The 14,549-nt window shown below is 39.9% G+C and overlaps 1 protein-coding gene across 2 annotated transcripts in view; it reads right to left on the reverse strand.

Moving 5' to 3' along the window:
* The window catches only part of PLCG2 (phospholipase C gamma 2), a 72,494-nt gene that overhangs the window by 34,544 nt on the left and 23,401 nt on the right, over positions 1-14,549 (reverse strand). For both annotated transcript variants that reach the window (XM_040571589.1, XM_040571588.1), the window contains exons 3-7: positions 9,725-9,865; positions 7,480-7,573; positions 5,924-5,971; positions 2,057-2,141; positions 1,201-1,284 (exon numbers count right to left, since the gene is read on the reverse strand). In XM_040571589.1, the coding sequence (XP_040427523.1) occupies positions 1,201-1,284; positions 2,057-2,141; positions 5,924-5,971; positions 7,480-7,573; positions 9,725-9,865 (452 nt within the window). The remainder of the gene's footprint in view (positions 1-1,200; positions 1,285-2,056; positions 2,142-5,923; positions 5,972-7,479; positions 7,574-9,724; positions 9,866-14,549) is intronic.

Genomic DNA, 14,549 nt, shown 5'->3' on the forward strand with positions numbered 1-14,549 from the left:
CAAGGCTGGCGATTGCACGTCAAGCCTTCCACTGTAAAGGCACATAATTCTCAGGCAAAAAGTTTGCCATTGATAAGACTGTGAATTTTCTGTGGAGCTTTTGTTGCTTGATAGCCCACAAACATTGGAATTACATATCTTCCATCATATTTATGCATTTGAATGTAAAATCTAAATTGCTCCCAGCTTGGAGCAGCCTAGTTGCAGATCACAGGAAACTTATCAACTGCCCCATAGCAGTTGTTGAGCAAATTGAGGAGTTTCTTTGAAATGATCCACAAGTGGCGATAACAAGAGTTTAAGGAAGTCAGATAACCTCTTTATTTTGTGTTTTACTCTTCAACCTTCTGCTTAAGATAATTTTCTAGACTTTTCATAACCAAAAATAAAACCTTATCAGTACATGGAGATTAATAATTACTTCACAACAATTTCAGCATCACTTTTAAGCAGCACAAGAAAGCACTACTGCCAGAGGAAACAACATTGACTTTCACTATCGAAGTTTCCATTTCAACAACTGCAAGTTGAGTCAACAATATGCATGTCATCAATAAAGATATGTACGCAAGTAATTTCAAATCATCCGTTTTCACACAGTTACAAACAGTTCCTAATTTTCAGAGTCACTAAACACATGCAGGTTCCAACTTCATGAATCTTTGCAATTAATACAAGGAAACAGTAGTCAGGCAGTTAATGCACTGCATTTATTTTTCACAAGCACTGTCTGAAGCACGTCATGCTCTGGACTCATCGTTTGTCATCTCTGAGCATGAGACAGGAGAACAATAGCTGTTACTTGATGTTCAGGATATACCCCAGTAGTTTACAGAATGTTCCTTGTAATGCAAGATTAATACAAGTATGAAAAAAATATTGCATCTACCAGCAAACAGGTCAACCAAACCAAATATAAAGACATTCTCTATACCAAACAAACTCACAAGAAAAATTCTTCCTAGAAACCCTATTATATCTGTGCATATCTTTACTACCAATATACAAGAAACAATGTGAATGACTTTTTCATCCTCTTAAGCCAATTGTTGATGGTGACTGTTAACTGTACGTCGAGCACAGTACTATAGTCTTTCTGTTACAAGAATGGGGAAAAATAAAAATGTTAGCAAAAAAACAGTGTTCGCTCTTTGTTCTGATCAGTTTAACATTATGAAGACTAATTATAAAAAAGCTTACCGATCTCTGTTGTTCAAACATGATTTTCTTGTAGAACAAATGAAATTGTTCAAAACTAAGTTCTTCTTTGTGAGCACCTATTTCCTACAATAGAAAGCAGCACGTAGTGAATTTAGAATTCCCTGAAATGCATTTGCACAGCACAGAAGTTACTCCTCTTCTGGCAGCCACCCTCTCACACGTTCAGTTCTACTCTGACTTCATTTGTTTTATGTTTGGGGATTATTTTCTTTTTCTATTTTTTTTTGTTTAAGAACACAAACAAGTAAATAGACTCTTGGTTCATGACACAGTACTCCTAAGCCCACATCTTTGGCCTTTTATTTTGTACCCTGACTATTTCCACTATGTTACTCAAAGTGAAGTAGTGCCTTATTCAGTCATTGTTTGCTGGAGCAACAGAAGCAAAAATGTATGCTTTAAGGGTGGCAAAGTAGAAAGCAGGAAAAGGTGGGGATAATTAAAATTCCTGTAGGAATGGAAAGGACCTTCAGAAGCTATTAGTATTACCATAAATTGGAAGAAGTTATTACTTTGATCATATTGCAAAAGAATTCTTATTCTTATACATGAATTTTATCTTAAACATCCAACAGTTTCCTATGCACTTGCATAGTATCAGCACCAGAACTCCAAGCCCAGTGTTAACTTTAAGCAATCCTACAATGAAAAGTAGGAACATTTATGTCTGTATTTTCCTAAAGCCTTACATACCGGCAAAATCAAACTTAGATAATAATCGATATAATTTATTTAACTGTACATGGTAACAAACAAAAATATACGCAGTAACCTGAATAGAAATATCAACACCTACCAAATAACATGAAACAGATAGAATTTATCAGGTAATTACCGCAAATTTATCCTTCAAGAACTTCATGCTGCTCACTTTGAAGTTTACTTGGGGAAGGACAGTTTTCAGCTCTCTAAGACTAATACTGGAAAAAAGAAAAGATAGAGGAAAAAAAACCAACTTTGTTGTAATCAGCCAGCTACCAGTGTATATATATTTATTTTATTTTAAATCAACACAAAAATGTTACTATTGAAACATTTTGGATAGGACTCATCTCTCATAATTACTAAACTCCTATAAACATAACACCTACATGTAAGCAGGCTAGACACATTTTCTAGTTAGTGGGGAGAAACAGGCATGTCAACTATTTGGGGCATTAAGCTTTTAAACAATACAGTGATGTACAAAAATACATAAAGTATTTAAGCAATACATAGATACAAAGCTAAATTTATTAATTGCTGCAACACTGGCCACACCACTCGAATCATGTCCAACATATACATCAGACATTTTTTGTTGATGGAAGACTCTGTATTAAAAACAAAACTGTAAATAGTTCCATCTGAAAAACTCAATTTCCTTCACATCTTCCCATTCTCTCAACCTCAGAGGTTTCTCTCATCAACCTCCACTCTTGTAGCTATGGCTTCCTTCAGTGCAACCTCAGAGCAGGTAACAAATCTTGCTGTACTTATCCTCAGTGTAAATGGGAGGTAGGGCAATGCTATGATAACTCTTGCATGAACAAAATGAGGGTTGATTTCTATAGGAGCTGGCTGCCTAAATGCTTTAAATGCGCTGTTGGCATAGGTGAGGCAATCCAATAGCTCACTGCTGTTACAAGAAGCAACTGCTCTCTTTGCTCCTGTTGCTGTGGTCCCATTGCTTCCATAGGCCAGCTTGGACACTCAAACCTTCTACTAACCTGATTCAACTTGCTAGGCCAGCAAAAAAAAAAATAAGGCAAAAAGGAGAACTAGTCTTCAAGTCTTCCACTAGCTTCATGAGCTCATTCAGCTCACCTTGTGTCCAAATCAGCATCATACCCAGAATAAGGAAAGAGTCTTGAGTGCCTGATTAGAAGCACATAAAGATGGTGGAGGAAAAGGGAAGAGTGAGACTTTCCCCATTGAGCAGCACCAAGCTGATAGACCAACTCAGTCATCCCCTGCAGCAACTTTTCAGTGGCCTGCTATTCCACTTATCTTTGGATAGCAAAGAACAGAAATTAGGTCTCATTGTAGGACTGAGTCTCAAACTCTGCGTAGGTACTGCTGTGAGGCCCCAATGAGAAAGATACAGCATTAAAGTGGGACATGTGATGGGCACAGGGACAAGTCCTAGACTGGAAGACGAGGGGAATAAAAACTCACAGCAGCAAAGAGAAGCAGGGAAAAGACAAGAGAACATAGGCGCAACATCTGTGGGTGCTATGGCTAATGCCCACAGGACACTAGCCTTGTTTTCTGGGTACTGTTGGTACTGCATTAAGGTGCTCTGCCTTGACCTCCAGTGCAATTCATAAGCCATTAACTCTATGCAAACAAACAGGATCAGAACAGTCACCCAAAAGCAACAAAAGCGATTAGCACCTAGACAAAAGTAACACTTCTGTTCTACAGTATCCATGCAAGCACCTGCCCTGTGAGAGATTCTCATCTCCATTGTGTAGAGAGGGAAAGAGGAAAAGCAAGAAGGAACTTAGCCAAAATCCATGCCAAAGCCAGATTAGAGCTCAGGAAATTCCTGGCTTTCCGCCCTGTCGCCAGACCTCTGGAAAAAAAAGCACTCGTTTTAGGAGCAAGAAGGAGCACTCTGCTCATACCCCAAACACCAAAAACAAGCAATTTCCTCCGGCAAGACAAGCACAAGCCAAAACAAAGAGCTGGGACTTCATTACCACTGGCAAAAATTCCACCTGTTAAGCAGGACTTGCCTGGAAGCCTAACCTTTACAATTACCCTCCCTAGAAACTGCAGCACTAAACAAAATGAAGCCCAGCTCAAACTCCTTTCCTGAAGTTTTCTAAACGCCTGGATCATCTACCAAGAGAACAAATCAAATCACTGCCTTCTTCACAGCATAAGTCCCCAAGATCCTAAGCAGACTGCCTTGTACCAATGAAACAACCCTTAAGCACCCCGTGAAACCTCTTCAGCAGACGTATCACCAGCTACAGCTTCTGTATCTTAACAAAACCAAGCTTTTGCTTCATGGTCCTCTCCCTGAAACACCCTCATTGTAGGGCTAGTTTTACAAAGTGCATCAGCAGGTGTAAATTAAAAACTCTTGTTGTAAAGGATTTGGGCCTTTCACCACTTTGGCCATCTTTGGAAACACTGCTCACACTGAAGCAAGCCACACAACAGCGCAGGCTGTCTGCAGAAGGGTGTTATTTCCTGCAGTAACAGTCTTATTCGCACAGTGAAACATCGTGCTTCATTTTGCTTTCAGGAAAAGGCCTAAATGAGAGGAAACGCATGTTCTTTTCCACACTAAATTACACCTTAGAAAAAAAAAAAACAGAACATTACAAAGAACAAAATCATGGTAAAGTAATATATGTGGGGAAAAGGGGGGTAACATTCTTCACAGTTTTGCACGTTTTCTGGCAACTCTAACTAGAGGTGTGCCGCTGAACTCATTTAGAAAGTCTCCTTTGTTATGCAAAAGCTACAAAACCTACTTCACACATGGAGCTGAAACAAGCTACTGAAATTCAAACGTATGAAGCAATGCAGTACATGGGAGCCTACAACCCATATGTGGTTGTTTTTTTGTTTTGTTTTAAACGTGAGAAGCATCAGCTCAGAGGTGATTCTTTGGCTTTGGCCTATTCAAATATAGGACAAAAACACAAACCCAGATAGCCAAGCCAATTGCATGAAATTATATTCAACACAGCAAGCCCTCAAAAATGAAAGAAAAAAAAAAAAACACCCCACACAACCCGCAACCAGAGATTTTTGCCCTTACTCCAAATGCCTAACTTAGGCTTCCTTCTACAACTATACTCAAGAGTACATTTGTTTCCCACTGTTAAAGCAACTCTTTCACACAATACCGTGTCGTAACAATAGTCCTCCTCCTCTCCCCTAATACACTCAGGTATCTCTTATCTCTTCTTCCTATAAATATTCTGTTCTGTTCTCATTGCAGCTCTGACCCCTGCAGGAAAGCATTCATGTTATTGCTGGGACAACCCTATATCTGGTGTTGGTGCCGTGACTAGTTTCAAACCAAATACCACAAATACTAGTCATGGTCGACCCCCATCAGGATCGAAACCAGGTAAGGCCAACCACCTGAACACCGACCCTGGACCTTTAGCAGCACACGCTGAACTCTGCTTACACAGCCTGATTGTTACAGGTGCCCAAACAAGCTTTTAAAAGCTGGTTCTGCTCTGTCTACATTAGACCATGGTCACTCCAATGCAAACGTGCTTCAGGAATGAGTGAAGAACTTGTGGCAAATCTACACAGGAAAGCTGACAGCAGGTTATACAAACCACGCTGCTGTGGTCCAAACTGCCCCCAGGAAGTATTAAAGGGCAAATGCCTCTGCAAAGCAAGCAACCTAACAAACCTGTGCAGCTGAGCTGAATCTCTGCACTAAGACTGGGAGAAGGCAACCACCTTTCTTTATACTGGCAGGGTAAATCTACACTAACAGCAGAGTATTTATTTCTCATCACTTGTTTCCTCATACTACATAATGAACATAAGTGAATGTTATGAATGTGCTGCATTTAGCAAAAGGCAAATACATGTTTTTAAAGCAAGAGCAAATACCATTTTCAGAGGTCTCATATTTTACATCTCAGGCAAAGTAGTAGTTATTTCCCCTCATTCCGTGTTACAGTCTGCAATGAAAGTTCACTAAAAACAAACTGAACATAAAAAGCAAGCTTCTTACCTATTTCTTCTAGTCTGATCAACAGAATAGATCTGCTTTCTCAGCCAGCTTGAGGAAAAGGAGAAAAAACGGAGTGAAAAAATTTTCATTTGAGAATTATTAAAAAAAAAAAATGATCAATTAAATATCAAAATCCAGAGATGAAATTCAACAGAAGTATTTAAAAATCAGAACATACATCACTAAGTAAAGCAAATACATTTCAGCATAGCATCTAAGTATTCAACCAGTTTTACAACCCTAGTTGTAAATATGTACTATTTTGCTGCTTAATATTGCATTTTAAGGCCACATAAACAACACAGGAAAGGGAAGGGTGTGCACAGCACAAAGGAATAAACAACCAGAAACAGTAAAAATGGAAATTGATACAGTGGGCCAAGACTTCAGCTAATCTAGAGTTACTCCACCAAGTCAATGATCTACGTCAGCTCAGGCTGCTGACTGAAAGATCTTAGATGCATAAAAATTAAAAAAGAGGGGGAAGGGTGGGAGGGCTTAGAGAATTTTTAAGAAAATCCTGATTAAAATGCATGTCAGTTTTAGGTACAGAGCAAAATACTATTAGCAGTATTAACAGTAAATATACACATGCAATTTTGATCTAAAGGATGATCACAGCACGTCAGTATTAAGCTTATCTTCATTTCTCTACAGAAATCACTTTGTCCACTGCACAAACGTAGCCTGAAACCTAGTAGCACTTTGTATAACAGCTCTCTGCAATACCACACAATATATAAAAGCAGGAGGAAGTGAAGAATACTTTCTCCCCAACTGAAACTACAAGTAGGTAAAGACAACATCAATGTCAATATCAAAGTTGCAAAAGTCAGGTAGACTTCAAGGACCGGGAATATATCCTTAAAACAGGTAATAGCAGTGACTCACCCCCAACAAAAAAAAAGTCAGCAGTGATGAAAAGCAATCAAGTACAGAGACAGTGTTAAAAGCTTGTCAACAAAATTGGCATTCTGAACATAAGCAGTTTCGAGCACAACATCTTCAGAAGCACTAAGGGTGCATTTTCACCATCATATTGCTGTCTGCTAAAAAGCAATCGTTTAAAATGTTCGTTTTTATCCTGGCTCTCTCGGGTGAGCTGATCACATTGCCATTTGATGCAATGGTGTCAACAGGGAAAAACTGCAAATGTGCACATAGGAATCATAGGGACACAGAAGCTGCAACACGGACATCTACCAGATCAAGCCTATTGTGACTGCATAAGACATTTGAATTTTCCAAGAACTCAACACAGATCAGATGACCTTGATATTGCATTCAGAGATGTTATTTTTTTGTGGTATATAGAACAAGGCAAACTGCAAGTTCACAGCAGTGTATGAGAAGTGCAGTTCCAGAACATGTATATAGCAAAACAGACATGGAGAGTTTCCATAGGAGCTTTCTGTACCACACACTAACTGGCTAGTAGTTGTTCCTAAGGTAACTGGCAGGCAGCACTTGTTGCACTTCAAGAATTTCTTTGGCATTTTCCGCTTTACATTCCAAAGAGATGTCAAGTCTGACAAAGTGAAAATATTCCTACGTACCTCTCCATGATTGCAGGTGTGGGAGCACTCATGACTTCTTGATACAAGATATTCAAGCCACACAACCATTTATCAGCATCATCTTTAGAATCAGCTGAAAAAAAAATAACATGCTGTGAGAAACATATAAAAGCAGGACATAATTTGTGATGTCTAGATAAACGCTAGTACACAGAGCTGCAGGTTAACCTTCCTCCTTAATAAATCTCATTGCATAAGTCCATGATGTTAATTCCAGAACTAATAACACAATGTAAATTTGAGGGTGAGAGGGCCAGTCCTGGAAACTCCGACAGAACACCTGCTTCCCAGATTAAGTAAATTTTAGTATCTCACCAGAAAGACTATGAAACTGTTGCTGAGTTCTTACCGTAACATAACCAAACTTCATTTTCTCCCCAGGGACCTAGATCACGAGCAACTTGAAGCACACAGAAAAATGAGAATTCAGTGTGTTATAGCGTAAACCTAGCTCGTGATATTCCAAGCAACCTACAAGAAAGCTGTAAATCACTAGCTTTTGATGAACACAACCACCTCCTCTTTTCATAACCATGCCTCTAAACGCAGATTGTCCCAGACTACACTTAGACAAGAGGAACAGAAAGGGAGCAATGTATGAAATTAAAGTAGCTTATATAGAGAATCATAGAATCATTTAAGTTGGAAAAGACCTCTAAGATAACACGTTCTAATATAAGGTAAATTTAAAAAAGGTCTACATAGCTTAACACTGTAACTCAGGTGCATATGCCTTCCAACCTCACAAGCTGGTTTAGGTTTATATCTAGTTTGCCTTTCCATTTCCCAAACCAGAAGAGTCCTCTACATCATTTAACATGATCACACATGTAACATTTCAACCTTACAGAAGCATGATCATGGACTGCGTTCTGGGTACAGCTTTCCCTGAGAAATGCCAATTAAACCATTTTGAGGGCCTTGAATGAGATGATGTCTTTACAGTGTTCAGTCGGACAAAGTCCATTATCTTTAGCAAGCTGGTTCTGAAATTTCATTAAGGCATTCTTCAGTTATAACAGTTCTTAAAAAATATATTTTCACACAGTAGCTCTAATCTGTGCAAATTCTTTAACTAACTTCAAAGCAAAACAGTTTCTCAAAATATGAAGACTACATTTTATTTAAACATGTGTTCAAACAATGCTTTATCCTCCAAGGATAAAACTAGAACCCAGGCTCAGCTCCCCATGGAAATGTTTTTCAATTAGTTACGATTTCAGAAAGAACACCCACTACCAGTGCCAAACCAATTCTTCTCCCAAGACAATTCTGGCCTTTATGACAGCCACCATTCCCTTCTAAGTAGGGACTATTTTATATTGTTTTAAAAAAAATCATGACAAAGTGCTTTAACAAGGAAAAGGATTTCCCCCTTAATTGAAAGTCATATCAGTCATGCTGTTCTCAGTTCAGCATTACGACAATATACCTCAAGGTACTGAGCGTTTTCAAAGTACTGGCAGAAACCTGGTTTTGAGAACTACCGTGGAGGCAGGGTGGGGGGTGTTGGAGGAAATCAATCTGAAATACCTGGCACAGCTGCACTTATTCAAAATTTTCAGACCTCATCCAGCAATGGTAAAACTTGATCTGAAGTTAAAAATCTATTACACTGAATTAGTGACAAACGGTCTTCAATTACCTGTGCACTGGACTGTAAAACCAGGCTTCCAGTTCTGTGATCTATATGCAATCAATTCCCACATATACAAGAAACATTTGCTAGCTCTCTAGAGTATATAATTTCTACATTAAATAAATAAATAAAAAGTACTGCTAGTGTTACAGTGCCTAGAAGGTGATATATTGGTAAACACATACTAAGAGACATGCTATTAATTAGTGCTCAAATAGCTGTTGCCTTCTAATGAGCAATAAGCATTCATCTTCTTAAAACACAGAGCTGTTGACCTGTACAGTGCAAGACAGACTGCAGCAAGTGACTCATGTATGACATCCACAAGTTATACAACCGTTCTGTTTAGACAATATAAGGAAAAAGTCTCACACAATACACTATTTGACAGCAAAATGTTACAAATGGAGCAGTTCACAGACATTAAGGGCTGGCTGAGTAAAAGGTCTCAGGTTTTATGCATTTGGTGCACTCCTGAACTGCCAAGGTTAAAAACCACAGTATTTTTTACATTACTATTTCATCAGTGTATTTGATTGTTCAATATCTAAGTTTAAAGAGGAAACAAAGGAGAAAAAGCTTTACCTGCTAAACTTAAGGTGTTGAGGACAAACTGGGTACCATAAAAAACAGTAAAGCAGTGTTCTTCTCTGTGCCTTGCTTTGCAACGCTCAAAGTCCTTTGAATTCTTTCCTGGGCGAATTTCTTTTATTTCCATCAGATCCACTGAAAGGAAAGTACAGTAAGAAAGTAAGAAAGAACAGTAAGTCTGTCAGTACAACTGCGCTTGAGTTCCAGCACAGCCTGAAACAACAAGACTTAAAACTCAAAGCATATATATATATATTTATATATATATATATATATATATATATAAAAAAACTGTACAAATATAGTTATAGATTTTTATGGGACAAGAAATGGAAATTGCACCAGCCTGCAATCCACAAATCCACAACTAAATGACTCAGTGTATTACTGACTAATATACAACAGCAGAGAAGGACCAAAAGAAGAAGAAGAAGAATTTGTCATATTTTTATCATCTGATTATCACTGACTAGCCATGGGCAAAGTTTGTACACACAGTCCCTTTGGGTTACAGAAGATATGTTTTCATAAGTGGAATTTACACTAAGAAATTTCCAATTACCATGCCAACCGTTCAGAGACAAAAGAACAATACAACTTTTAACTTACCCACCTAAAAATAATGCATTAGATCTTAGATAGTGAGCCAGCCCCCCAGTACAACCACTGACACTTGTACGAAGGAATATTTAAAGAAGGTATACTTGGCACCCTCCAGAAAGTAAAGAGAAAATGCAGCCTAATAATTAAAATTTTTATGAGCCTTCTCCTGGTCAACTCCAAGCAGATCTCAGTCATTTAATATAACCTGTTGCAGCACTTTTAACGTGCTGCTTTCTACAGAACACAGGCACTCATTAGGGCATAGCCAAATGGCAGCGACACTCGAGCACACATCTTAAGTCTGCTCCCTTTTTGTCAACCCCTTCTCATACCGCCTGCAGAAGAGCAGTGAGACAGCACTGAAATAGAAATATGTGCAGTCTCAAGATAAGATACTTATTAGAAAACTGAGGAAGTGGTTTTGTTCTGCCTGTGGACCAGACAAATAAACGGCTCTTCCCGCTTCTGGACAGTCCTGAGTTACAGAATGAAGAGTGAAGAAAAACATTTCACGGCTGCTCTTGAAATGTGTTTATCAGAGCCAGCAAGATCCAAGGAAAATAACTGAGGGTTTCTGTTCGTGCATTTAAGAACACCACAAGATTAAAACCAAGTGCTAAATGAGCACCTTGTCACATTAATAACACACAATGAAAAAGCAACTCGGCTGCTAACAAGGTGCGGGGAGCTGAACGCTGGTTAAGGATTGGGCCTGTGTAACATCGGGTTTCTACGAAACCAACATGGAAAGGAGGGAGACACAAGCAAGGATGTTTATCAAATTAATTCATCTAGGAATTTCTTATTCTTTACAAAGAATTCCAGACCAAACTTCCCACCTGACACTCCTTATTCCTTTTCATTAAGCAACTTCTCTTGAGAAAACAGGGCTTCAAAGGTCAACTTGAACTTTTCCTAGAACACAAACATCTTTCTTAAACTTATTTTTCCTACTGTGATTATCTTCATGATAGAGCACATCTAACGTCTCAACCTCCATGGTTCAGTCACTCTCTCAAACCACGAAACCATCTCCTAAGATCTGCATATCTGGATAGCCAAGGCCCCTAAATTTGTGTGTAAACTTTTAAAACAAATTAGTGACAGAACAACAAGTGACCCACAGCCAACAGCTCCTACTAACGACTCACATCCTCTGACAATCCAGAGTCTCACTTAGATCCCTAGCAGTGTATCTGGACATCCATCCCAAAATGCCAGCATCTGGAAAAGATGGTCTAAGCCCAGCAATCCACATTAGTATCAGCAGAGAAGACTCAGGATGCAGAGATACGAAGTACCTAAGTGGAGGGGGAAAGCAGTCGTGTGGCTGCAATAAATGGCACAGGACTGTACAGCACTCTGGCTCTTGCTAATTACAGGCAATAACAACCCCAGCCATCTCTTCTTTCCCTTCACCCAACAAATCTCTACTGAGAAACACAGGTGTAACTTGAAAGTGAAGCCTACCTTTCATTTCATACTCCCGTAAATCCATGTATATGAAATACCACACCACAAAGACCCCCTCAAAGCATAAACTATAAGCAGCGATAGAACAGATTTCACAACCTGCACCGCTGTTGTCACTTCGAGTGGCTCTTACCTCATACTGACCTCTGAAACAAACGCACAGCCTTGCTTAACGTCTTCCCTCAGTTACATTTACGCTCACAACACTTCTTTTCCTCACCTTATAACCTTTCAATCCTACCATCCCATTCTCTCGCTTGAGTGCACGTGTATATACATATCCACACTCAAGGACTTTTGCATACACAGATTTCACAGTGATACTGCTATTCTTACGTTCTTGTTTTACTCACACCGCTTTACGGACTGGACCATGAGTCTTAGTATCACGATAAGCTCTGCTGGCCCCCCAGGTATGCTAGAGTCACCCTCCACACGGTGCCCATGGCATCTGGAAGGGCTGTTCCCCACTGAACTGAGAAAGGAAGAGCCAGGAAAAGCTGCAACGTGTTTCAGTCTCAAATTAGTAAATCAAGTGCACCAACTCAGCTGTTACTCAGCTGTTACACAGTTACTGTGACCTTTTTATAGCACAATCGAAATGCAACTTCATGCCTGTGCCAGAACTACCAGCACAGTGCCTCAGCCACTCCATCTTCTTACTGCCTTGATGATCTGGAGCCTATCTTCTCAATCCCACATGCAAATTGCAGAGCCATTTGCTGACCTGGCTTCATGGACAGATATTCCTGGGGCCTGATACATCTGAAGAAAGCACAGATCTGGACATACACGGGTTGCAAAGTGTAAAATCAAGTAAAACAGTCTTGTGAGTGTGGTTTCCATAAAACTGTACAAAATTACTGCATTTCCCAAGGAAACATAAATCAAACATGCTCTGTAGAGAAGCTTCTCTAGCTAACCCAGTGAGACAAGGAGGACACTCCCAATGCATTCATTAAGATCCTGAAGATGATGACACTAGTGACAATCAGGAAAACCTACAATGCTAGTTTACATTTCATCCATTTTTTTATGTGGTTATTTCCACGGGTTAAAAGAATCTTCTTGGCAGCCTCATCAGTCATCTATTAATTCTGACAACTTCCTCAAGCAGACTTTAACTAGACCGGACCCCAAGGCACCTTCAGTTACCATCCTGTCTCAGGCTCTGATCTGGATGTGCAGTTTTCATTACATTCGTGCCACTTCAGAGCCTGCAGCTGCTGAACTTCTGCTCTTGAGGTGTTGTGTGCAAATCAGTTAATTCAATGGATCATTACACCACTACACAGCTACTTCCCAAAGACCGCACAGATTGGAAAGCACTGAGCAATTAAGAGTGCCTGCTAGAGCTCTTTACTGCCATAAACTTCACAATAAACCTTTGATCCTCAGCATCTCCGCTGATCTCCATTCAAATAACTTGGCAGCAGAAATCACATTCAGTCACAACGTTACGACTGTGCATCCCTGTTACCTTTCCTTCAGGAGGCAGACGGTAAAACACAACTTGCATTCCACTACAGCAGGTGCTGGACAAGCTCAGCAGGAGACAAGACATAAGGTGAGTGCAGGTAGTGAACAAACAGAACTGCAGAAAACACAACATTGCTGCATACAACAACACTGCTGACTGTCCCAGACGCGCTTTGGGCAGGAACGAGCCAGTCCTGCTATTCAGAGGGAGCAGTTCTGCCTCTGCCCACCCCCAGCGCTCACCCACCACCCATCTCCTGTGGGGAGCAGCCAAGCAGACAACTGGATGCTTAAAACCAGCCAACACTAACAGCAGAACAGCAATGCATTAGCTGGAAGTGCCCATGTAAGTTTACTTATAAAGCATGCTTGCATAGATCGACTTTGGTAAAGTCAGGTAATTGGGGGCTGGAAAGTCAGAACTGCGTATAAATGGGATAAGCCAGAAAACCTTACAGGCTGTCAATCTAGCAAGGTATCTTTGGCAGAAGAGCCGCGACAAGCAGTGTAAAAGTTCAAGTGGGACTGGCAGCATGGACTAGAGTCCTGTAAGATAAGGCTCCTGATTCAAAGTCCAAAGGCCATACGTAGGAGACTTTCATTGTCTGTGGCCACAAAGAATGGTCATATCAGTTATGGACCTAATGGAGCAGGAGAAGAAAAAGCTTACAGAGAGATTCAAAGGAGGCTTGTAGTGTCAGAAATCAGGCCACGAGCATTATTTGCTTCTTTAGGTATTTTCAGCAACAGTCCCAAGAAGTCTTACAGGGAAGCTACTGGCAATGTTTCAGAAAGGAAAATAAGGGACTCTGATCACCCAAATGGTGTGGACCAAGACACAGAGGTGGGCATTGTCTACATGAGTATCTTCACATTTTCATGTGTGTATATAGTTACATTCTGCACAAACACTTCAAAACCAGTTTTTGAAATCCACATCCCCCCTAAAAAAAACAATTTGCATTACAAAATATTCCAAAGAGGGTTTCATTTCAGAAAGGCAGAAACTGCCTCCTGAAACACAGGCTCTGTGCAAATGAGCCCCCAGCGAATGAAGAAAGCCTTCAGTCTCCTTTTGCAAATGCACTTCACAGCGGTTTGTAAGGACAATGGCTTTAGTCTCACTTCTGCAGAATTAAAGATTAACTATACAAGGTGTGTCTTAACAGCCTGTTTTATTCAAAACAGCAGTGAAACACGGATCAAGTGCAACTCTAAAGGGAAAAAGGTAGTAGCTTAGTGTACCACTTATACCAGCAGGCTT

Source organism: Cygnus olor, chromosome 12 (assembly GCF_009769625.2).
Source record: "Cygnus olor isolate bCygOlo1 chromosome 12, bCygOlo1.pri.v2, whole genome shotgun sequence".
In the NCBI taxonomy this organism is placed as follows: Eukaryota; Metazoa; Chordata; class Aves; order Anseriformes; family Anatidae; genus Cygnus; species Cygnus olor.